Below are 24,594 nucleotides of genomic sequence, written 5' to 3'. Positions count from 1 at the left end.
CCGCTATTCTCAGCTTGCTTGATGGCTTGTTCCATCTTCTGTGGAGAAGGTGGAGCAAGGATTTCCTTCCTTCCTTCCATCCATCCATCCATCCATCCATCCATAAACCTGGGGAAGATGCAGTCCAAATGATAGACCAAAGATTCTGTGATTAGCTAGTGGAATTGCTGCCGGGTGGCATCTGGGCAGCAGGGGACCCAAATTCAGCTGAGAGGAGAGGACAGCTTTGAGTTTGAGTTTTCAAACTCTTCTCCAAGTCCCTCTTTGGCTCTTTCATACCGTCCCTGAGGTCAGCTCTCAATGCCATGCCTTGCCTTGCCTTGCCTTGCCTCAATCCCTTTCTCCAAAGATTACAGAAGAGGGGTAACTTTACAATTACCTTGGGAAATAGGAGAGGGGAACAAAGGGGATGCAGAACTTTGCATCCACACTCCATCGGTGCCATCATTAATCGGTCAGCCTGGCGGGACAAAGGGACTATGAGTGGTTGGCTTGTCCAGCAAAGCTACTATTAAACCATAATGTGCTGCTGTAAACTGGGGAGAGCTAGCAAGACTCACATATGATTTTCAGGGATTGCCTTTGTACACAGGAAAAGACTGCTTGCTTAGCCCATAATCTGGATGCTGATGTGGAATGTGAAACACCAAACCATTGCAAGTCAGGGTCTTGCAGCCTGACTGTGACTTCTGGTCAGCTCCGCAGCCAAGCCCTCTGTGGGTCATTTTGATGGGAGGGAGGTCCTGGCCATCATGCCACAGGCAGCCGACACAGGGGCTGGCAGCGTGGGAAGGGCGGTGTCCCCTGTTTAATTCCACCCAGCCTGTTCCTGGCTACTTGGGCTTGGCAGCACTTTGGATTCGATCTCGAAAACGGCTTTGGATTCAGGGGCCATGCATCATCACCTGTCTGCAAGACCTGAAGGCAGCCGGGGAAAAGTGTTGCATCTTCCGGAGATCTAATCTGAAGCACTGCACAGTCCTCCCGGTGACGCCTGTGGCTTGTGGTTGCTGAGTTCCCCAGCAGGAGAGGGGTTGTTACGAAGCAGGGACCGTCCAAGGCCGGCAAAGCAGTGGCTACCTGTGTTTTTACAAAACCAGGCAGAGTCATTGTTACGTGAGATCCAACCTGCATAGTTGGTTTTTCATTTGTGCAGTAGGCGAGCGCTACAGAGTATTTCAGCGGGCTGAGCTCTTGTTTGTATAAATAATAAGCATCAACCAAAAGAGTTATTTCTTTCCACCAATGCATATCTTGCTGCCGTTCACTCATGCATGATCCCTCAAGAGGCGGCGTGAATTGGGCACCTTCGCTCAGCTGCACTTTTGCTGAGAGCAGCTAAAGCTTATCATGGCAATTCAACCTCCTTGTGCCACAAAACCATTTAAGCAGCAGAGTAATACTCTAATTGCTGCAGGTAAGAGTGGTACAGAAGTCTGGAATAAAAGGGTTGGGTTTGAATGCAGAAACTGAAGGTCTCCATTTAAAAAAACTTAACTGCTATTTCAGGATCCAGTGCAAGAGATGGGAAAGATACCTCAACATGAACCAGAAGTTCTCCCTCGGTGGGTGAAGCATGGCCTGGAGCAGGTTACTTCTCTCTTATTCCAGCGAGCAAAGCCATGTGACCCAGCAGCCATTATCCCTTCTGGTGGATGAGAGGACCCCCTGATGGCACAGGGATCAAGCACCAGCCTCTGAGATGGGCAGTGTCTTTGAGATGCAGATTCACCTGATCTTAGAGTCTAGATGGGCTCATATCCACGTAGATCATCTAGACATTCATGGACTGAAGTTAGCTTTCAGGTTTCTTTCTCCAGGAGAGCCATCTCTGTTAAGGGGAAGAGGAACAGTGGGACTATTCTGAAGGCATCAGCTCATCATTGGATGAGAACATCCTAAGCCTGTTCTAGTGGTAATCTTACTGAGTCGCTGGCGTTTGGCTGCGTGTAGTACAGGTGAAATTGTAGGGATGTCCTCTGCTAAGACATCTGGTAGTTCTTCATGCGCATTTTAACTTCTTGAAGATTTGGTCCAATTGTAGAACAAAGTTACACCAGCTTCATTCTATCCCCAAGTGGGGAGAGTCCACCCACCACAGGAAACAGTATTGCGTTTGCTGATTTACATGGCTTTCTTGCCTGCTGGAACAGTTCCAGAGTGACCTATTCCAGAATGCCCTCCACCCACCGACGAGATGACATTTTCCACGGTAAGTCCAGTGTTCCTTTCTCCAGCTTGGCTCAAGTGTCCGTTGCATGATTCAGAGAGGTTCCTGCTAGGTCTTTTGGAAGCAGACTGAAAATGGAAAGTCTCGGTTGGAGATGGTCTCCGGGAGACGGCCACTAAAGGGCTGGACTGCAGGAACCCTCGAATGGTCAGCAAGAGGTAGAAGAGTGTGTCCAGCTGGCCCCAGGAGCACAGTAGAAAGATGAGCTCTCCCTCTTCTCAAGCCGCCAGGGTTTACCTGGCCATAAATTCAGGAGGTAGTGCATGGTGGCCATCTCATGGTTGTCCTTTCTTGCATGTCTTGCCCCACGTCGGGTGGCCCCTTCAGGATGCCTTGGGGAGAGGACCTCCGGAAAAATCAAAAGAAAGAAATAGTAAAGCCAAGAACCATACTTTGGCTGCACCATATGGTTTTGGTTGGTTATTTCTTGGGCTAGGTTAGGTGGCCAGGAAGATAGGCTATCTAGAAGGACTTCAGTCCTCTTCACCATGCTTGCATTGTTGTTGTTGTTGTACAGGAATTGAGAAATTAATAGTTAGCCCCGCAGGGTGGGCACAGCGTTGGAAGGCATTCCTATGGGGCGCTCCTGGCAGGAGGCTCCCCCCATCAATAGCTGATCAATAGGTTAGACAGTCTCTTCTCCTGGCCTCTCAGATCCATGTTAAGCAGACAAGTCATAGATGGGTCCACACGGTTGGTATGCCTCGTCTTTGCCTGCTTAAATTAGAGACATTGACCACCTCTCTCTTCTGTGTGTGCGCGTGTTTTTAAAGCCATAGATTTAAACCACTCCATTGTTAAATTTTGCTCTGCCCCATTTCCTCCTGTGAGACACCACAGCAATGACTGTTTGAACGTGCAAGGGGAAGGTTTAGGATCTATTTCCCCTTTTCCTGCTCCATGCAACATGTCCAGATTTTAGCTGTCCTTCAGAACTGGTGGGCAGAAACATGCCAGGCGACCGAAGCCCCCTCCCATTTTTTGGGAGAAGCAAAGGGAGACTTCACCAGCCCCACTAGAAAAAAAACGTAGTTTTGGAACTGCCGTTGAGGAACATCCCACCTTTCACCAAGGTTGCGTTTTGTACGTTTTCAGGGTTAGGGCCCTAGCGCTGTTGGGCCAGAGATTAGCAAGTTCCAATTTCTTGTTTTGTGCCACATTTCTCTGCAGTGTGGAAGAGAAGCCACATCTCTTCCCTTGTCAGATGGATCAGGAGCAGCCTCTGATTTCCAGGTGAATAGGAGAGTAGGGACTTATGGGTTCCTCCCCAGAAGATTCCTAAGAAAACATCCCCTGCAAAAATCAGGGGCATCTGCAAGGAGGGAGTGGGGTGCAAACAGTCAAGATGGTTTCTCTGAGTGCATGGTTGCACACCCCATCTTGACTTTTTTCACACATCTTCACACACCCGTGGTCATCTCTGTTAAAAATTGCAATGTGTTGAAAATTGCAAGTAGCAATGTATGTAAACTCGGCAGGCCGGCTTCGTCCTTGGAAAAGTTCTCACTAAAGGTCAAAATTGAGAAAAAAAGCTAGAGCAGAGGAACAAGGAGGTAGCACTTCGTTCTGCCGTGGTGTGTGGTTCTAATCTCCTTCATGCTCTTTTCTAGGTCTAAAGGTCCGTCTCTGCAGCCTTGGAATCTGGCATCTGTCTTAATTTTTTTCAGCTAAAGGAATGTTTACAGATTGCACACACTGCAAGGACTCCTGGAGCAGCCAATGTTTTAATTATTATTTTGAAAATCTATATAGTATTATCAGAAAGACTCCTTTTTTAAAGGAAAATATTTAATATTTATTCTTGCTGCTATTTTATTGTTGTTGTTATTATTATTATTATTATTATTATTATTATTTGCATTGAGAACGACAGACTGACTGCTAGATCCGATAGGAACGGAAGTGACCAATAGATTGGAAAACGCAGCGTTAGAGCTGGGTTTCAAGAAACTTGTTTTTGTCTTGGGCAAAAGAAGGAAAGCCGATTTGGGATGCAGGAAAATGAAGATTTGGGAGGAAATGAAACTGCACTAGGATTGTCTGAATGGGGATAAAAGGCAGGTCCTTGTCCCACACGTGTGCTAGAACTGAAGTCATTTTTGTGAAGCTTAATTTCTTTTTTTCCTGGTGACAGTTTTGTGGGATTTTTTTTCCGGTCCACTAGAAGAAGAACGAGGTTGGCCATCGGACAGGAAGCTACAAGTGGCAGCATTTGACTCCCGCTCTGCCTTTTATCCAAACCATCCAGTATTAAGCAGAACAGTTTGGGTTGGTAGCAAAGAAATCTAGAAGGGCAGCTCAGGAATCTGCAGCATTGTCTCCTGCAGGAAGAGCGAGGAACCCCTTAGCCGTTGAAGATTATATTCCCACTGTCGGACTACACGGATGGGAAGCGGACATGGTTGGTTTTGCGATGACGGAGCGCCCTTCTAAAATGGCTTTTTCCTGGGATGTTTAGGCCACCCTTTCCCGCTTGAGGGCAGCCCTGAGACACAACCAAGATTCTAGGGCCATCTCACCTCCTCCTCAGAGTCCCCAACCACCATTTCTTGACCTCCTGCACCAACTCCACAAAAAAGCCATCCTGCGCTAACCCGGTCTACAAGTGGAGAAGATTTCGGCTCAACCAAATGGATGTCCTGAAACGTGGCTCGGGAAGGGCTTTCCCATCCATTAAAAGGGGATTACAAGAGAATGACCGACCCACACTGGAGTGGAGATGGACAATTTGTAAGGGGGGGTTGTATCTCCTCCCCCCTTGTTGCAATAGCAATGGGGAAACAGGCTTGGATTTTTATGGAAGAGCCTATGAGTTTGGTTCTGGTACTGGTCAAAAGTTCCTGAGCACTGGATATGCTCAGAGGCACCCTGGTCCTTTCTAGCACACTTGCACCACTGTTTTGCACTTGGCTTCAGTGGCATGATCTCAGGGTTCTGATTAATAGTGCAAACAAAACAGACAAACAGCTTGGATTCTGCTGATCTGGAAACTCCCACCCCTGCCTTAGAGTTCACCTGGGGGTGGCGGGCAGGAAGAGGTCTGAGCCCAAAGTGGACCATGAAGAATTATTGCAAGGGGCCTCCATTTTCCCTTGCGTTAAGTGCTTTTCTACACGTTTTTAACAATTGCAACGAAGAAAATCTGCAGTGGTTTACATAATGAATTGGGTGCACTTTGTGATTGCTTTTCCATCTTTCTAATTTTCTTTCAGTAAGTTTTTCGAGGAGGGACCTTGCCATTTTCTGTTGCCTGAAGTTTCAGTTATGGAAAAGTCAATGGAAAAATCAAGCTTTTTTTCAAAAAGTATTCTTTCAGTGAAAACAAAACTATGAGGAGACAGAATCATACTTTTAAAGCATCAACGATGCGGCAACAGAGTCATCCTAATTTAATTTCAATCCCAGCTGCAGCAGCCCTTTCTGTTTGTTTCAAAAGATTCAAATGTGTAGCCTCAGATTGTAAAAAAAATTCTAAAAATCACGAGGGCAGCAGTTCTTTTTAAATTATCCCCCCCTCCCCTATATTTCTACTTTTAATTTAAAAACAAACAAGAAATATTGTACAGTATGCAAAAAAAAATCCTGCGGGAGATAATTATATACATATTTATGTTGTGTATTGTGTATATTTATGTGTCCTGTTTATATATCTTTTCCCAGCTTCTGTAACTTTTCTGTGGTTTTTTTTAATGTAAGGCGTTTTCTCGCAAAAGAAAGTTATATAAAATGTCTATTTTGCGCAAGGAGTAATCCGTCTGATACTCTTGTCTGCTCTGAGTCGCTTCCACTTGGCAGAGTGGGTGGTTGTGGGGATGAGGGTAAGTCATCGTTTTTCAGAGATCTGGTATGCAAGGTGTGCGAAGTCTCCCTCTCCAGTCGCACCATTTACTTCTCCCGTCCTTGGGAATCACTTAGCAAAGCAAATGGTTCCTGCCTGTACAGGTAGTCCTCTACTTACGACCATTCACTTAGCTAGTTACGAAGTTAAGACGGCACTGAAAAAAGTTACTTGTGATCAGTCCTCGCACTTAGACCATGGCAGTGTCCCCGTGGTCATGTGATCAAAACTCAGGTGCTTGGCAACTGGCATGTATTTACCTCAGTTGCAGTGTCCCAGGGTCACGTGATTGCCATTTGTGATCTTCCCATCTGGCTTCCGACAAGCAAAGTCAATGGGGGAAGCTGGATTCACTTAGTGACCACAGTGATTTGCTTAATGACTGAGGCAAAAAATGTTGTAAAATCAGGCGTGACCCACTTCTGGGAGTTGAAGTCCACACGTCTTTAAGTTGCCAAGGTTGAGAAACACTGGTTTAGGGAGATGCCTAAAGTGAAACCTTAATTTTTTCTTTTAACCAACCCAGTTCTAAATCCAAGAACAAGCTTGGCCTCCAGTTGTGGCTTGTTGGGAGAGCCACCCCATCAGGGGCTCCAGTTCAAATTCTGCCCTGCGCAAAACACAGTGAGACAGTCCCTGCCTTGTGTAGCTGGGCCCGCAGCTGGAGACGTATGCCCACAGGCCACGTGGAGGTGGTTTTCTTGTTCACCCTAACCCAGAATCCTGAAAAAAATGGGTGGGGATTGATGGTGTCTTTCAGGCCAGAAGCTGGAAGGCTGGACGATCTCGTACGATGTTCTCGAGCCCAGTTAGCCAGTTCCGAAAAGGAGCTGTCCCTCTGGCTTCGTGGGGTGAAGGAGGCTCCCACAGGTCTGCACCTACAATCCTTACAATTTGCCCCCCAGCATGCTCTCAGGCCTGGCGTGTGTTGGTCTCCTTTTTGAGTTGGAAAAGCCCCAGGAGGACACTTTCCGTCGCCCTCCCTTCCCAAATGGTATGCCCAGGAGCACTCTTCCGACCTGGCAAGGGTTCGAAGCCTCAGGCCCACCAAGAGAGCACAAGGAATCCAGGCTGCTGCGTTCCTCCCCATGAAGCAGCAAATGCTAAATCTGTCTGCTCCGACAAGAGCGGCCATGGCAGCACTCCTCAGCCTCAGCAACTCTTGAGACGTGTGTCTGTAGGCGGAGTCGCGGCAACAGCTGGATTTCTTTCTTTTTGGTTGAACCGTGTAGACCAAAGAAGCTGCTCGGACAAGCTGCAAAACGTTGCAACCAAAAAGAAAGAAATCCAGTTGCCAGGATCTTTGAGACATTTAAGACGTGTGGACTTCAACTCCCAGAATTCCCCAGCCAGCAAAGCTGGCTGGGGAATTCTGGGAGTTGAAGTCCACCTAGCTTAAAGTCGCCGGGGTTGAGAACACTGGTCTATGGGCAGGCCTGGCAAGAGCCGCCGGGCGTTTTGACGGACGCGTGACTGTAACCCCACCCTAGAAACCAAGTAATGCTCCCTGCCCCTATTCTGTCCATAGTCACCGCCCCGGGGGAGAGAAGCTGCCCCAAAGCCCCCCCAGCCCTCTTGGATCAACCTTGGGAAGCGGCCAGGCCCACCCGCCGCCCCGCGCGCGTCCTGGGGCTCTTCCGACGACCGACCCTCCTCGACTCGCGGGCCGGGAGATGCGCTCTTCCCGGCCAGCCGGCCGCGGTTTCCAGTCTCCGCCCCGCCCCACGATGGTCGGGCTCCCTCCGGGCTCTGCTTGCGGGGCGCCCCCCGCCCGGCCCCCAGGGAGGCGCCGGGTGGAGCGGGGAGCAGCCGCCGGAATCGGCGCGCCGCCGGCCGCCCAAGCGCCGCTCCGAGCCGCGGAAGCCCGGCGGGGCGGTCCGGCCGCCCACAGGGGCCTCGCCTGCGCCCCCCCGCGGGCGGCCCGGCCAAGCCTCGCCCGGCGCTGCTGCTGCTGCCGCCGCCGCCGCCGCCGCCGCCGCGATGGGGGCGCAGGGCTCGCAGCAGCGCCCGGTCCCGGAGCAGGAGGCGATCATGGCCGAGACCGGCTGTAAGGCGCTGCCGGGCGGCGGGAGGAGCGCAGGCGGGCGCCCCCGCGGCCCCCGCACTCCAGCGCCCGTCGTCCCCGGGAGCGCCGGGCTGCGGCGGGAGCGGGCGGGACGCGGCCGGCCGGTCTCGGGCGGGCCGGAGGGAGGGGCGCCGGGCCCGGGCTTGCGGCCCCCGCCCCGCCGGCCGGGTAGTCCAAACCGGCCGGGGCGGGGGAGATCGGTCGGTGCAAACGCGGTCCGCGGCTCAGCGGGGGGGGGGTGTCCGGCCACTTGTGGCTTCTTCGGGAACGCGGGGCGGCCCCCTCCCGCTGCGGCCGCCCTCATCGGCCCGCGGGGGCTCCTTTCCTTGCGGCCTTGGCGGGCGGGGCGAGGCGCCTCGCCTGCTCCCGGGAGCGGCGGGGTTTCTCTTCCCGACCCCCCCCCGCGCCAGCTTTGAAGTTCTCCGGCGCGGCGGGGGCGGGAGGGGAGGGGAGGGGGAGGGCTGCCTGCCGCTCCGGGGAAGGCGCTCCGGCCCGCCGCCGCCGGTTCTCTGCGCCGCTGGCCCGGCACCGGGGCGGAGCTGGGGCGGGCGGCCTGTTGCCCTTCTCTAGTTTCCAGCCCTCCTGGCCCCGCGGCTGCCCGGCCGCCCTGTCATTCCCCCGGACGCAGAGGGGAAACGGCCCCTCCGCGAATGCGGCCAGGCAGCCCCCACACCCCCGCCTGGCAAACCAGGCTCCCCAGTTACAGCGGCCAACGCGTTTAGCCAGCGGGATGTCAGTTGCTGCTTTAATGCCTGACCGGTGAGGTCATCCTAGCCCAGCTTGCGAGATTTCCCCGGCTTAATCATTAAACCCTCTTTCTTGCCCAGTTTCCCAAGCCAGCCTTGCCCGCCTTTACCAGCGGTTCCAGGCCTTGGACAAGGATGACAAGGGCTACCTCAGGTAAGGGGGGAGCGGAGGAAAGGGAGCGGGGGGGCAGGGGCTGTGGGTGGGCAAGACAAGGAGGAAGGTCTCAGAAGCGGCCTAGAACCCTTAAGGGTCTTTTATCGCTGCCTGGAGTTACTTACCCCTGGTTTTCTTAACCCCAATTTCAGTGTTATCTGAAACGTGCAACCTCACTAGTTACGGCCAGTTTCAAATAAGCCATCTCCAAAGCGTGGGTTACAGCGTGTGACGGGGGAAGATGGACACTCTTAAAATTGCAACCAGAAAGCTGGGAGGATGAAGCCTGAATTTTGAAACCAAATGCCATTTAGACAAGATTTTTAGGCCCTTTGCAAACACGGAGAAACCCAGTTGCATTAATCAATGTGCTGGTACAAGCCGTATTAGAAAAGCAATAGAAAAAGAGCACCAGGAGGAAATCGGTTCCCTGGTTTAAAGCTGCAACATTAAAATCCTAACTCCAGGAAAAGTTAGAGCAACATAAATAATGATTCTTACCTACAAAAAAATGTAGGTATGCAACATAGGACTAATATTTTGCATTAAAAAGTTACTCAGTCACTTCTGTTTTATATGGAGGATCTTTTCTCTCCATCCTGCCATACAGGTAATCCTCACTTAACAACCATTTGTTTAGTGACAGTTCAGACTTAGAATGGTGCTGGAAAAAATGACTTACGACCAATACTCTCAACCATTGCAGCATCGCCACAGTCACGTGATCACTATTTGGGCCCTTGGCAACCAGTTTGCATTTATGACAATCGCAGCGTCACATGGTCACGCGATCGCCATTTTTGACCTTCCCAGCTGGCTTCTGGCAAGCAAAATCCATGGGGAACTGCATGATTAGCTTAACAACCACGTGGTTCGCTTAACTCCCGTGGTGATTCGCTTAATAGCTGTGCTAAAAGGTCGTAAAATTGGGTCATATTTGTTTAATGACCGCTTCACTTACCAACCAAAATGCCAGTCCCAATTGTGGTTGTTAAGTGAGGACTACCTGTATTTATCTTGCTCAGTAAGTTGAGGCAGATGGAAAGAAGCTATATTTTGAGCAGCCTCTAGGTCAGCGTTTCTCAACCTTGGCAACTTGAAGATGGGTGGACTTCAACTCCCAGAATTCCCCAGCCAGCAAGGCTGGCTGGGCAATTCTGGGAGATGAAGTCCACCCATCTTCAAGTTGCCAAGGTTGAGAAACGCTGACCTAGGTTCAGAGCCCAATTAAACAAGTCTGCAACAGTAGCTGGAAACAAGAACTCTGCAGCGGGTAGCAATCAGCAGGAAAACAGCAGATTCTAGAAGAAAGAGAATGCAAGGAAGCCGATCTTAGATAAGCATCTCAAATTACTTCTTGCTTTGGAAATAGGAAACTTCATTCAATTTTCTTTTAGTGTGACTAACCCGCATATGCGTTTGATTATTTCTATGCCCGGTTCCCAGCTTGCTTTTCTCTCATCCACCACGTTGGAGCACACGTGAGCAAAACAGTGGGGCGTGTGAGAAAACGTAAGCCGTGCGGATGTGAAACCACAGCTTCGGCCATTGCCATAAAGTCACAGAGTTTTCTCGTTTGCTCGCTGCAGCCGATACGACTTGGAAGGGATTGGCGAGTTAGCAGTGAACCCCATCGGAGACCGGATCGTCAACGCCTTCTTCCCGGACGGGTGGGTCTGGGGAGCACGCCAAAGTCCAGCTGCGGAGGACGAGCTGGGAACGGCCAGTCCCTTCCGCCCAGCCCCGCCCTGCAAATGGAAGGGAATTGGAGCCTGGCGCACCGTCCGCCGGCTTTTGTTTACAGCCAGGCAGAGAAATGGCGTGTGGGTGACAAAGCTGAGAAGGGCTGCAGTTACAGAGGGAAAAACTGGCACTCATACAGAGCGGAGGGTGGAGGCCGGCGATTTCCCGTGCCGTCAAAACTTTCCATTTGGGGAAAGTTTCAAGGTAGAGATGTGGGGAATCGGGAGGCTAAGGCATGATCAAGGCGTCTTATTTATTTATTTCCTGATTGATTGCCCGGTGATTATTGTGATTTATTCCAGTGATTTATTCCTGATTACCCAGTGACCCACTCCATCTGCCCCAGAGGAGGCTGGGTATAGTATGCAGCGAGCTGCTTCTCCCTACAAGCATTTGCAGTTTGCTTGCCTTTACGCTTCACGCCTTTATGCTGACATTTGCTCACCTTTACGTTTGCAAAGTGAGGATTGATTAAATTCCCCAGCGCCCAGGCAGAGAGGAATCCTAGCATGGAGAGTTGCGAGGCAATACAAATAGTCCTCGCTTAACCACCATTCATTTAGTGACAGTTTGGACTTAGAACGGTGCTAAAACTGCCTTGCGATTGGTCCTCACACTTACGACTGTTGCAGTGTCCCTGCAGTCAAGTGATCACGATTTGGGCGCTAGCCAACTGGTTCACATTTATGACCATCGTAGTGTCCCAGGGTCACTTGATCGCCAATTTTGACCTTCCTTGCCAGCTTCTGGCAAGCAAAATCAATGGGGAACCACGTGATTTGCTTAATGACTGCGTGGTTCACTTAACACCCACAACGTGATTCACTTAACGACTGCTGGAAAAGTCATAAAATCAGGTTGGATTTGCTTAATGGCCACTTCGCTTAGCAACCAAAATTCACATCCCAACTGTGGTCATTAAGTGAGGACTACGTGTATAGCCTCTCTCCCCCTTGACAAGATGCCCAAGGAGCCAGCCTCTTCTCCAGCTCTTGTAGAAATGCCCAGGATAAGGAACATCCTTAGAACGAGCCACAGAAATGCAGGGTCTGTTCTTCCCTAGGAGCGAGGTGGCTGACTTCCGTTCATTTGCCCACGTGCTCGCCCACTTCCGGCCAGTGGAAGGACCTGGCAGCTCAGAGGACATCAACAGCCGCCTTAGCAAGCTGAAGTGTGAGTGTATTGCGTAAGCGGTGGAGCAAAAGGCCACTGCAGGTGCCAAGCAGGACCCCTCGTAGCTCTGGGGCAGGGCTAGGCTGCCTGTTGACAGCCTGGAATGCAGCGGCTTGGGTGAGCTGTTTCTGTCCTGATCTGCGGGGGGAAGGTCTGTGGTGGTGCTGACCCTCCTCTGTTCTCCTCCTACGGCGCAGATGCGTTCCCCGGTTCAAACGGTGGAAATCCATGCCGCCGGTTTTCACCAGCTGTACTCGAGACTGCAGCTGTCAGGGCCAGAGCAGGTCTTCAAGTAGCTCCCCCCACCCTTGCTCAAAGGGGTAGAAACGTGGTCTTGCGTTGGTCCATTCACAAAAGCGGAGATGTCCAGGACGCAGTTCTGACACCAGGGCCAAATCCAGTGCTATTCCACGAAACAGAATGAGCATCATTCCGAACGATAGCCAAGACACCACGTAAATGACTCAAGTCTTCCATACTGATATTGGATGTGAGAGTAGGCATAGCATTTCCAGTTTTTTTTTAAGCTTCTGGTGGTTCATCCTTGGTCCTAATTCCTTGTTTTTCTGATTCTGGTAAAGTTGCTTTTCAGTTATATGACCAGGACAAGGATGGCAAGATCTCACGAGCTGAAATGCTACAGGTAAGTTTGCTGGGTGGTCTTTTGAAAAGCTACGGCAGGGAGGGGTGGTGCTTAATTCCATTTTCCCTTTTTTAAAGGAGGCATAGTTCACCTCAAGAGGGTCTGCAAGACATGTGCTTTATTATGTGGTGGCCCTTACCCCCTTTAGCCTCAAACTTAGGGGAACTCTGTTGACTTGGTGACAAAAAGCAGAGCTGGCTGGGGAATTCTGGGAATTGAACTCCATACATCTTAAAGTTGCCAAGGTTGAGAAACACTGTTCTAGATGCTCTCTGCAGATGGCAAAAGGAATGTTCCTGGCATGTGCTTAATAGCTGTGCTCTATACCAGGGTTCCTCAACCTTGGCAACTGTAAGCTGTGCGGACTTCAACTCCCAGAATTCCCCAGCCAGCTTTGCTGGAATTCTGGGAGTTGAAGTCCGCACAGCTTACAGTTGCCAAGGTTGAGGAATCCTGGACTATCCTCCCTCCCTCCTATGAAAGTGATGAATGGGTCACATGCACCATGAAGTCAGGGCAGACCCCTTCTCAGTTTAGGGCCCTTCCCTGCAAAGCCAAGCTTTGCTTTCCCCAAGGGGTGAGCAAGGAGTGGAAATCCGCATCACCCATGGCAGCGCTCAGCTCCTGCCACCTGTTCCCACCCAGGTCCTGAGAATGATGGTTGGCATCCAGGTGACAGATGACCAGCTTGAGAGCATCACCGACCGGACCATCCAAGAAGCCGACAGAGATGGAGACAGCGCTATCTCCTTCGAGGAGTTTGTCAAGGTCTGCTTGGCAATGAACTGGGATGTTTCTGGGTGCTGCAGATACAGAGGGGCTGGGAACCATTTCATTCTGGTAGTCCAGCCTGACCAACATGGAGCCCTCCAGAGGTGCTGGGACTACAACTCTGGGAAATTCCCAGCCACCCCTGCAGACTCAGGAGGCTGGAGAACAGTGAACTGTCCAAAGCAAAGAACAGGAAGTCTAGTTTTGGCTGCAGTTTGGAGCCCTAGAATGGTGGTGGGAGAACTCTCTACAGGTAGTCCTCGCTTAACAACCATCGTTTAGTGATGGTTTGGACTTACGACAGTGCTGAAAAAACCGACTTATGACTGGTCCTCACACTTACAACCATCACAGCGTCCCCGCGGTTACATAATTGTGATTTGGTCACTTGGCAACCAGTTCACACTTATGACCATCACAGCATCCTGTGGTCATGTGTTCACCATTTTCGACCTTCCTGGCCAGCTCCGGCCAGCCAAATCAATGGGGGACCCCATGATTCACTTAACAACCACTGCAAGAGTCCTAAAATTGGGTTGGATTCACTTAATGACTGCTTCACTTAGCGGCCAAAATTCTGGTCCCCATTGGGGTTGTTAAGTGAGGATTACCTGTACCCACTTTTCAAAGTTTAGCACAGAAAGATGGTTCTAAGGCTGAACACTCAAGTCCACCACAGGTTTTCATGTATCTCCCTCTCTGCTATTTTTGCAGTCGGTGGAAAAGCTGAATATTGAGCGAAAGATGAGTCTGCGGATCCTGAAATGACAGGGGTCCAGAGTGCGCCCCCAAATGGGGCTTGCGGCATCTGAACCCGGTCAGATCTCTCTCTGGTTCCTGATGGTCTCGCGGGAGCCCCATTCACAGATAGCCTGTTTCAGGGATGGGAACCCCGAGCTGGGGCAGCTGGCGCTTGCTGTTGGGGCTGCTGCACGAGAGCAGACCTCCCGTCATATATTAGGCGAGCTGGGTCAGAAATTGAGCTTTTTGTTTAGTGGCGAGGTGCTTATTTCATGTGTTGGGATGCGTGGCAGGCCCTTGTGTCTGTTTCAGGGAAAGAGAAAGCTGTGTAGAATTCTCTGCTCGTTTATCCCACGGGCACCGATGAGACGACTTGGATATTTTCTGCAAGTTTTGCAATGGTTTCGGATGTAGCGGGTGCACCTTCAGAGTCCTTGTCCGGAAGACTTTTGTTAGCTGGGGCAAAGAGACTGGAAGCTTCTGCAGCCAAGACAGGCCATTCCCTGATTCAGTCTCATCAACACCGGCTGGCAAGAGCTAACCCAGTGGGAAATGGCTGGAACATTTGGGACCTTTGAGCTTCAGCCAAAAAGCAATTATGGAGGAACATAACTGAGGTTCGTCAAACTCTGCCTGGTCTGGAGGAAGCCGTTCGGGATAATTTTTCTCCCTCCCCCAAACACTAGGATCAAAGAAGCCGATGGGAAGGACATGTAAAACAGACAACTGCCGCTCTTCAGAAGCACTTCATCACTCGGTAGGATTCATAAGCACAAGCCGTGGAAATGGCGGCTCATTTAGCTGGATTTAAACAGGGACTGGAGACATCCACAGCCAGGTTAATCCCGGGCTCTCGGTCTGAAAGACAGTCGCCTCCAAATGGGGAACAGAGGTGGCAGAGCGGGAGGCCTCCATCCACCTGTGAGCTCCCAAGAGGCCAATCTATGTGAAGCTAGATGTTTGATGGTGATGGGCTTCATTGAGCCTGATCCAGCCGGGCTGTTCTGGTGTTCGCGGCTCGCTGGGGCTTCCCTGAAGATGCCAGCTGCGGACCTTAGACAAAACAGGTGCTTTGCCCAGCTACCGCCTTTACCAACTGGATGGCACACCCCTAAAGTGTTGACGTTTTCTCCCTGCCCCTTTTGAACAACACTCTCCTAAGAGATAAGGGCCAGCAAAATTCTGCAGTAGGCTTACAACTATGTAGATTAAATGCTTCATTAACCTGGACACATTTTTGGCTTTTCTTTCTGTATTTATACACAGCCCTTCGGCATGTTCCGCTCTGATGCTTCTCCTGCACCACATTACTACCAGAAAGAAAGCAGGCAATCACAGCTCTGGGTGTGTGTCCACGCAAAGGGCAGTGGCGGGTCCAAACAAGAAACAGTGAGGGAACTTTAACTTACATTTGGCTGCAAGGAAAGTTCACACGCCCGGTGGCATTGCAGGGGATGAACTGCAAACTGCCCGAGTTGCTCAGAGCCGTTGCTTTCTCTAATCAGGCAAGAATCTGCTGAGAGAGATTTTCCCTGGGTTTCTGGAAGAGTAGGAAAACGTGGCCAAGCACCCTAACCCCGCCAAACGGGGGGGGGGGGGGAGAGAAACTACACATTTCTTATTAGCTAGATTTATAGCCACCTTTTGTTTAGGAGCCCATGCTGAGTCACCTAGGGTTGCTTCCTCTCATTTTTCCCCCCACAACAACCCTGCAAGGTGGGCTGAGCTAAGCAACTGGCCTAAAGTTTCCCAGGTAGTTTTCATAGCTGGGGGGCAGTGTGGAATAGGACCTGAGTTTTCTCCATGTCGGTCTACCCCTCCCCCGCCCCCGTTCTAGTGACTCCAGCTCCCTACATCAAGAGAAGATCTGAGATTTTTGTCATTTCATGATGCTGAAACATCCCTCCAGCGCAGGATGAATTTTTTGCAACACCACAATGGAGAACGTCCTCCATTCTCCCTGGTCAGGGCTGTCACAAAGGGCATGGGAGATTAAAAATCCAAAGCAACTTCTACTCCACATTGGTAACCCAATGCCCTGCGGGCAGGAATTGCAGCACATAGACGCCTACAGCCCCACCCCGGTGGGCGTTAAGAAAGATGCAGTGTTCACCCTCTCTCCTCCAGGGCCTGCCTGCCCATGCATGTGCCCCGCTGGCCCCATCACCCCACAAGGCCTCCTTGGGGGACCCCCCTCCCCACCTGCACGACGAAAGCTGCCTGCCAGCCAATCTTCTCCCACCCACCACAGCCGAGCTCTGCGTCGTCATATGATGTCATTCCCAGGACTGGCCAATGGCAGGACACCCAGCTGGAGGCCTCCTGCTGCAGGACCAGAGGGCCAGGGACAGAGAGTGCCAGCTGCTGCTGGGGGGGGCACCGCGAGGGACTCTTTGTCTCTGCCACTAAGCTACCAACATGGTGCGCTGGGAACCGGCCGGGGCTCCCCTTTGGCATGGCTGGCCTGAGCTGTAGCGCCAGCTGACGAGGAATGGCCCATCCGCCCAGCCACCTGAACATGGGATAGCCCACCTGCTTTGCCACTCCTCAGTGGACCCTGCCAGAGGCGGAAGATCGAGGCGCCATCCGCCTTCGCCTCTGCCGAGCACAAGTTTCTGGCCCCGCTCCAACTCCAGGCGGGCAGAAAACAAGGTAATGCTGCTCTTTCCACCATCATCTCAGCCTTGGGCTGCCCGGGACATCCCTCCCCTCCTCCTCCTCCTCCTCCTCCTCCAACAGGGCTAGGTTCTTCCAAGGGCACAAGGCCAAGGGGGGAACATGTGACTGGGGGGAGCCAGAGCAGCCACAGGGAATCATGGGGGGGGGCAATCTTGGGACTGTTGCCTGCTTTCCTCAATCCGCATGTTATTATTTGAAGCATCCCCACCACTTTGGCAAAGGGGTTCCCCACTCATTTTTGGGGAGGCGGGGGGTGTTTGCAGAGATGCGGGGTACGGATTGCCCACAGGCTTAAAGTTTAGGTGGCACCTGTATTTTGGTAGAACAGCCACCCGCAGATAAATTCACATCCTCCAAAGGTTTGGGCTAGGGGAAACAGCATGCTGGAAAATCCATTTATTCAATCAATGTATACGGCTGCCCAATTCACTGTGGCTCTGTGAGGTTTATCTGGGGTTAAAACCAGGTCAGTGCAGAACAGTGCAGAACAGAAGCCAAAATAAAACACAATACTCCTGAGGATAGCTACAGGCCTTCGTAGGACCCCCATAATCAGAATTCGAGGACAGGGATGTTACTGACCCCGAACAAAAACAAGATCTAATGTGGGACCTCCTGGCTGTGCCAGGCCCTGAATAATCTGGGCCCGCTCCACAGCTGGCACGGTGGCCATGAACTCCTGAGCGGCTTCTGAGCCCCCACCCAGAAAAGGCAGATTGAAATCCCCCAGGACCAGAAGTCTGGGGAACCCCATTGCCAACTTAGCCCCGCAGGGAGGCTGGTACACAAGCTGCGATCCCACTTGATCCCTACAACCCAACTTCACGAACAGGACCTCACATCCAGGTATCTGCAGAACAGCACCCCAAGAAGCCACAAGGAAACAGACACGGTGGGACTTCCCACCCTGTCGGACAGCAGGCACTAAACCTCACCATCACTGTTTTTCCCCATTACCGGCAGACAAAATATAAACATGTTGGGATTCATCTGGTGGCTAATGCAGGAGACAGACATTGGCTGTCGTCATCCCAGCCCTTGTATTTTAGGAAACGGGAGTGGGGCACCAAGTAAAAATAAGGAGTTACTCTGGAAAGTAACCATGTAGTGAACAGCTGGCCATAACACCAAACGTGCAAGGGCTGCACAAACATTTCATGCATGTCGGAATCGATCTGGTTTGTTATTTTCACCTCTTCCCAGAGGTCCAAAATTCCCTCAGGGAAGAACATGGCTAAGGATCTTCACCAGAGTCCCCGACATCCCAGGATCCTTTGGAAGAAGCCATCAGAGTTACACCATTAGAAAACCAGTATTATTTGTCCTGCAGCTCCAGATACTGACTTATTTACTGTGGCAGGAGGTTTCATAGGCACAAGGCTGCCCCTCCATTCAATGTACAAAGGGGACATGAACAGATTCCAGCCCAAGTCGATCCCGAGAGATGTAGAGTAACAGACAGACTTCTGAACATGTGCCAAGCGCTCTTCTCTCCCCGCAGCCCTTCGTGGGGTGGGTCGACGAGATCAGCCAAGAACCAAAGTCTTACATTTATAAATTAATGGAACTGGGCAAAAATAGATTGCATCTCTGGAGGCCAATTAAAAATAAACAAACTGTAGCACAAGCAACAAGGGAATTCCTTGACTTTTTTTCTTAGCGAGAAGCCCCCAATTTCTGGAAAAAAAATGGAACTCAAAGCTGGATGCAAATCAGAGCAACAATAAAAAGAAAAGCACTGACAATTCGATTTTAAAAAACTTTCCATTCACCTTACCTCCTTGTGGAGCTCTGAAATAGGTGCTCATGCCCCAAACGCATTTTCTTTGTTAAATTTAAAAGTTACAAACACAACAATCTTGGTCAACTGAGCCTTGCTTACCCCAAAGGCAGTCGCAACCTGAGAAGCCACCGCACCTTCCTTGGCGCGCTCAAACCGGTGGGACACTGGACTTGCTGCAAGAATTCTGGCTAACATGTCAACCATCAGCCCCGAATAGTAAGTATCTTGCAACTGAGAGGGATCTGATGCTGGGAGGGGGGGATAGAGAGTCACTTGTGTGAGATGAGGAGCTATATACAGGTAGTCCTCGACTTACAACCATTTGCTTAGCGACCATTTGAATTTATGACGGTGCTGAAAAAAGTGACTTGCAACCGGCCCTCGCACTTACAACCGTCACAGCATCCCTGCGGTCACGTGATCAAAATTCAGGCACTTGGCAACTGGCACAATGCATTCACGACAGTTGCAGCATCCCAGGGTCACATGATCGCCATTTGCGACCTTCCAGCCAGTTTCCGACAAAGTCAATGGGGGAAGCCAGGTTCACTTAATGACATGTGATTCGCTTTAAGACTCAAAAAAGGTAATAAAATCTGGTGTGACTCAATGACCGCCTCACTTAACGACAGAAGTTCCGGTCCCAATTATGGTTGTAAGTCGAGGACTAGCGGTACTAAATCCAATGAAATTTTCTAGAGCCCCCGTCATTCAGCCCTTTCAAACTGGGCCCTGGATCACAGCCACAAAAATTAGAACCCAACAGCCTTGGGGAAGTTAGGAGCAGCTACAAAGGGCTCCTTGCAACACCACGCATTCTAAACGCTGAGCCTTTTTTGCTTTTGTTTTGCTTCCTCAACTACAGCGACTACTTATTTAAGCTGCTGCTAATCGGCGATTCTGGAGTGGGGAAGTCCTGCCTGCTACTCCGTTTTGCGGTAAGGTGGGATCAACTACAGCAAGTGAGGGGAGCAGGCGGGCAGGGTTCAAAACTGGCAGAGGACATTTTGAGTCTAGAGGTGTCATGTTCCCGTTCCGACGTTTATGGTTCCTCGTAACGTTTCACATGTCATATCTGCAGTTGCGTGCCTGCCTGGCCACGCTGGTAAATTTCCTTTGTGCTGACTTGTGATCTTCTGGAATGTATGTTTGGGTTATCTCTGCCGTTCAAGGTTACTTTCTCAGGCCGATTCTAATGGTTGCTAGCGTCTGGGGTGGGTGGTTGCTATGCTAGCCTGAGGGGAGGGTTCGCAACGGGAGCAAGGCTTTTTAAGTTTGTAATTGGCGCGCTTTTGCTCATTCTCAGCTTTCTTCGTACTTTGCATACTATTCATTCAATAAATTAGTTTTCTCTAGTAACTACTGATGAGACTCCTTTTATTGGAATAGGCAATCATTACAAGAGGAGAACAAGGCTTCTGAGGAAACGCACAAGGACTTTGCTTCCGCAACCCTGCGCTTGCTTATGCAGAAGTTGGCAGGGCTGGAGTGGATGGGAAGATAAGGCAGCTAGCGCCAGGTTCAAACCACTTGTCCCTCCAGTCTCCCTGGGGCAGGCAGGGGCATCTGGGGCAGAGGTTACGTGAAGTCCAGATGATGGTCACTTTGAGGAACATCCAGTCTCCCACCTCCAACTAAACCCTTGTTTTCGTTTCCAAGAGATGATTTCAAGAGGGGCTGGCTTGTAGAGCTCACCAAGACTCAACTCCAAGGCTTCTTGGGGGACAGCTCTTTCAGACACCGACTACAGGGAGTCCCCCTTAGCAACCATTTGTTTAATGATGGTTCAGACTTACAACGGTGCTGGGAAAACTGACTTGTTGTAATGATCCACACACTCGAGCATTCACTCAAAGACAGTCCTCACACTTGGATTCTCTTAACTGTTTAATGAAGCGAAGCGTCTGGTACAAAGCAAAGTTGCGAATGGCTTCTTTCCCGCACGTTCTACAATTTAAAAATCACATTCTCTGCTTTCCATTCTACCCATCAAAGCATGTAATCCCCCCTTTGCCAACAGATGGCCCAGATTGTACTCAGCCGGATGGCCTTGGGCAATAAACGCCTAGCCTAAACAAACAAATTCACACTCCAGGGCAACACCCCCTCCCCTCTGGCGACTCTCAGTCTGTTGACACGAGTTTGATGAAGATGGATGCGAGTCCGATCAGGATGTTCTGAGGACACTGTGATCAGGGAGTATGACACTTGTGTCCAGTCCTCACACTTACGACCGTTGCAGTGTCCCCGCAATCACGTGATCGTGATTTGGCAACTTGGCAACATTTATGACCATTGCAGTGTCCTGTTGTCACGTGATTGCCATTTTCGACCTTCCTGGCTGGCTTCTGGCAAGCAAAATCAATGGGGAACCACATGATTCGCTCAACAACCATGTGGTTCACTTAATGACCGCTGCAAAAAGGTCGTAAAATTGGGTCAGATTTGCTTAATGACTGCTTCTCTTAGCAACCAAAATTCCAGTCCCAATTGTGGTAGTTAAACGAGGACTACCTGTATGTCCACATGCTTAAATCACCTACAGTCCTTTTCCTCCCCCAGGATGACACCTACACGGACAGTTACATTAGCACCATCGGAGTGGACTTCAAAATCCGGACCATCGAGCTGGAGGGGAGGACCATCAAGCTGCAGATTGTGAGTACATCCGGGGGCTAGAAGAGGGGTTGAAGACCAGGCCTCCTGCAATTTCCTCCGGTCCCTAGAAATCTGGCATAATTGCCATGACTAGGCAGAAGACAGGATAGAGTTGGCTCTTCCTCACTTGGAAAACTGTAGCTGCTGAAGTTCTTACTCAGGAGCTATTCCTGGGATGGAAGACCTGCTTGTCTGTAAAGATGGCGATTATACATGACAGCTCCTCCACCATGCTGCCATTGGCCGTCTCGTAGCCGTATTCTGGAAGGAATTCTGGGCCCTGGAGGGCCATGGGATGGCACCAGGTTTGGGAAAAGCTTACAAACTAAGCTAGTGTTTCTCAACCTTGGCCACTTTAAGAAGTGTGGACTTCAACTCCCAGGATTCCCCAGCTAGCCATGCTGGCTGGGGAATTCTGGGAGTTGAAGTCCATACATATTAAAGTGGCCAAGGTTGAGAAACCCTGCGCTAAGCCCAGTGACTGTCTCCTACAGCAGGAACAATTGGTCTTGCTAAGTTAACTCCAGTAGCAAGAGAGGAACCCCTTGTCTCAATTTTGGTCCAGCAGAATCCCCCTTGCAGATGGGTTCTCATCAAAGCCTCCTTTGCCAAGGGGGACTTCACCTGTATCAGCTTTGTCCATTCCAGAGGACACTGGCCAGGATCACGCACTTCTTTTCTCCCCAGTGGGACACGGCTGGACAGGAGCGCTTCCGAACCATCACCTCCAGCTACTACCGAGGCGCGCACGGCATCATCATCGTGTACGATGTGACTGACCAGGTAAGGCCGCTGGTTCTCCAGGGCAGGCAGAGGGGCGGCGTTCTAAGCACCCTCCATTCCCCCCAACCACTGGCTTTCTCCACCGCTGCGAGAGTTTGCAAGCTGCAGCAGCCAACGCCAACAGGCAGATTCCCAGGGACCCCCCTCCCCCCATCAAGGGCTGTTCAGCCACAACATCCATCTGGCGCCTCCATATTCAGAAGCAATGATGCTACCCCCCACCCCCCCACATCTGGAGAGGGAGAGCAAAGGGTGCTGCCTTTGTTATCTGTGGCCTTATCTGCTGAGCTAGGTGGACCATCAACCCGGAAAGTCTGTGGAGCATGCCAAGGGCAGGAGCATCCTTTAGGAGCCCTCAAATAATTATTTTATTAATTCCTAAATCCATATGTGCACACCCACCCCTCGTTTACCCCAGTGTGTAACGAAAGAGGAACCAACTATTGAAAAGCTTCTTAAACTCATATATGGAAAAAAGGTTCTTGCTCATCGTTGGCGGCCAGGCGAGGGTGCAAAATTTTTGTCTAGGAAGAGAAAGGGGATCTGGATGGGGTAAAGCTGAGGTGGTAACTCCAGATGCAGGTATTTTATGCATTATCTTCCTGCTCTCTCTTCCTACTCCTCTCCTTCTAGGATTCCTTCAACAACATGCATCTCTGGCTGGAGGAAATTACTCGCTATGCCAGTGAGAACGTCAACAAGTTGATTGTAGGAAATAAGAGTGACCTTTCTAGCAAGAAAGCAGTGGATTACACTACTGCCAAGGTGAATTGGGGGGGGAGCGGAAGAGATATGGGTAGATCATGCCAGTTTCCCCCCTAAGTTGATGAGAAATAGATCCACACATTGCTGAACTAGAATTCCCAATTTACGACCCTTCAAATGTTGTGCAACCACCACTCCCAGCAGTAACACTGCCAGTGGCAAGACTTTGGTGCTATCTGAAGTTATAAACCCCTCCATCTTCACACCAAGTACAATGAACAGATTTTTAAAAGCACGAATGCACCTACACTGTGCATGAAGCACACTGTGCAGATGGCAAGCACAGTCTTAAAGCAAATTATTTTTATTTATAGGAGAACAGAATCACTTGATTAACACTTCAGGTTTCAGAGTATTAATCAAGTAATGCTGAAGTCCTCGGGGCCCTAGGATTTCTCACGATCCCTCCAAGGAACTGAGGATCTGCGATGAACAAAAGCCCCTCGTGCTTCGTTCCTGACCTTCCATAGGGGCACGAATAGGGCTGGATTGGGGAGAAGCAGCAGAGCCAAATAGAGAAGGAACGTAGTATGTCAGCTCTGAAGCTGGGTTCAAGTATTCCTTGCTTGCCAGCTGAGGAATTCTGGGAGATGAAGTCCACACGCCTTAAGGTTGCCAAGGTTGAGAAACACTGCCCTACAAGGTCTCAGGAGGGTTCAAAGCCCTGGACTGGAGTACAGCCAAAGGGACACTAGTTCTCCCAAACAGCTTTCATCCAGGTGTATGTTTTTCCCTACTTAACACAGAGGTTCCTTTATCTCTGGGCAAAGTTCCTGCACCAGGTTTGCTACTGAGATTTTCCCGTGATTTTATCCTGCCCTCCCCGGATGCAGGAATACGCAGACTCCCTGGGAGTGCCCTTCCTGGAGACCAGCGCCAAGAACGCCACCAACGTCGAGCAGGCCTTCTTGACCATGGCCGCCGAGATCAAGAACCGGGTCAGCAGCGGCCCCACGCAGAACGACAGCCACAAGCCCGCCCTCCACATCCAGAGCGGCCCGTTACGGCAAGAAGGCGCCGGCCCCGGGGAAGACGGGGGCGGAGGCTGCTGCTAAGAGGCTTTCCGCATGCTGAGCGACCGAGGGCCAGTTGCAGGGAGCGCCCGGGAAAGGGGGTAACACCAGGCAGCCGAAGCCCCCCACCTCGCTAAGCATCCCAGCTTACCCTGGCAGACTTGGACTGCGCAAAGGAACATCTGCCTGGTTCGTTCTACCTTCTGGACTTCGGAGCTCTCAGAGTCGTCCCTGATCAGCTGGTCCTCTGCCCCTCGCCTCTTCCTAAGCCAGGCCAAGGCTCTTCCGCTGACAGGGCTCCCAGGAATGCCCTGGAGTAGAGGGCTGTCTGCTGCAGAGTCCAGCCGTAGGCCTGTCCCCGTCCAGGAAGTGGCAGAGTTGGAGCAGGCCCATTCAGAGGGAACTGAAAGAGGCACACCCATCACGCACGTACATACAGCATGCACTCCATTCCATTCAACGTGGGGTAATAGCCCCCTCCTCTGTTTTAAACCTCCGCACCCTTCTTTAATTGCAGAAGACCCTTAGAGCAACGCAAAAGACAGGTCGCCCCCTCCTCTCCATCCCCTTCCCTAGCGTTTGGCTCCTGCCTTGCTCTCAGGACAAAGCCCGCTGGGGAATTCTGGGAGCTGAAGTCCACACCTCTTAAAGTGGCCAAGGCTGAAAAACACTGCTTTGGATGGTTTCAGACTGCTAAAGGAGGCTTTCTCAAGGAACTGCAAAGCTGTCTGCGTCTGCAGCTCTGTGCTCAGAGCATCCTTCCCAAGAATGGGGCACTCGGCATTCTGTGGGACCCCACCGCCCTGGTG

At 51.1% G+C, this 24,594-nt stretch overlaps 2 protein-coding genes across 4 annotated transcripts; both read left to right on the top strand.

Annotated features, from left to right (window-relative positions):
• Window positions 1-8,027: 8,027 nt before the first annotated feature.
• On the top strand, window positions 8,028-15,334 carry CHP2 (calcineurin like EF-hand protein 2). The gene is made up of 7 exons (XM_063312517.1): window positions 8,028-8,115; window positions 8,961-9,033; window positions 10,623-10,703; window positions 11,840-11,949; window positions 12,531-12,592; window positions 13,238-13,360; window positions 14,078-15,334. Exons 1-7 carry the CDS (start codon window positions 8,049-8,051, stop codon window positions 14,129-14,131), a joined length of 570 nt encoding a protein of 189 aa, XP_063168587.1. The 5' UTR covers window positions 8,028-8,048; the 3' UTR covers window positions 14,132-15,334.
• Window positions 15,335-18,344: 3,010 nt separating this feature from the next.
• Window positions 18,345-24,214, top strand: LOC134503638 (ras-related protein ORAB-1-like). Of its 3 annotated transcripts, none has more exons than XM_063312515.1 (7): window positions 18,345-18,583; window positions 18,677-18,782; window positions 19,432-19,504; window positions 21,129-21,224; window positions 21,912-22,007; window positions 22,641-22,772; window positions 23,606-24,214. In XM_063312515.1, the coding sequence occupies exons 2-7, from the start codon at window positions 18,760-18,762 to the stop codon at window positions 23,825-23,827; spliced, it is 642 nt and encodes a 213-aa protein (XP_063168585.1). In that variant the 5' UTR covers window positions 18,345-18,583; window positions 18,677-18,759; the 3' UTR covers window positions 23,828-24,214. The 3 variants fall into 3 exon arrangements, with proteins under 3 accessions (XP_063168585.1, XP_063168584.1, XP_063168583.1); XM_063312514.1 differs by having other exon boundaries at window positions 18,673-18,782; XM_063312513.1 differs by lacking the exon at window positions 18,345-18,583 and having other exon boundaries at window positions 18,646-18,782.
• Window positions 24,215-24,594: the final 380 nt, after the last annotated feature.

The sequence above is a fragment of the Candoia aspera genome, chromosome 10 (genome assembly GCF_035149785.1).
Source record: "Candoia aspera isolate rCanAsp1 chromosome 10, rCanAsp1.hap2, whole genome shotgun sequence".
In the NCBI taxonomy this organism is placed as follows: Eukaryota; Metazoa; Chordata; class Lepidosauria; order Squamata; family Boidae; genus Candoia; species Candoia aspera.
Note: the sequence above shows the minus strand (reverse complement) of the source record. Positions and strands in the feature narration are given on the sequence as shown.

Excerpts from the sequence above, each read along its gene's own strand:
- LOC134503638 (XM_063312515.1), top strand. The coding sequence starts at position 18,760 with ATGTCAACCATCAGCCCCGAATA. Across the intron at positions 19,505-21,128 it reads GCCTGCTACTCCGTTTTGCG|GATGACACCTACACGGACAG; the intron begins GTAAGGTGGGAT and ends TTCCTCCCCCAG. Across the intron at positions 22,008-22,640 it reads TGTACGATGTGACTGACCAG|GATTCCTTCAACAACATGCA; the intron begins GTAAGGCCGCTG and ends CTCTCCTTCTAG.
- CHP2 (XM_063312517.1), top strand. The coding sequence starts at position 8,049 with ATGGGGGCGCAGGGCTCGCAGCAGCGCCCGGTCCCGGAGCAGGAGGCG. Across the intron at positions 10,704-11,839 it reads AACGCCTTCTTCCCGGACGG|GAGCGAGGTGGCTGACTTCC; the intron begins GTGGGTCTGGGG and ends GTTCTTCCCTAG. Across the intron at positions 12,593-13,237 it reads CACGAGCTGAAATGCTACAG|GTCCTGAGAATGATGGTTGG; the intron begins GTAAGTTTGCTG and ends GTTCCCACCCAG.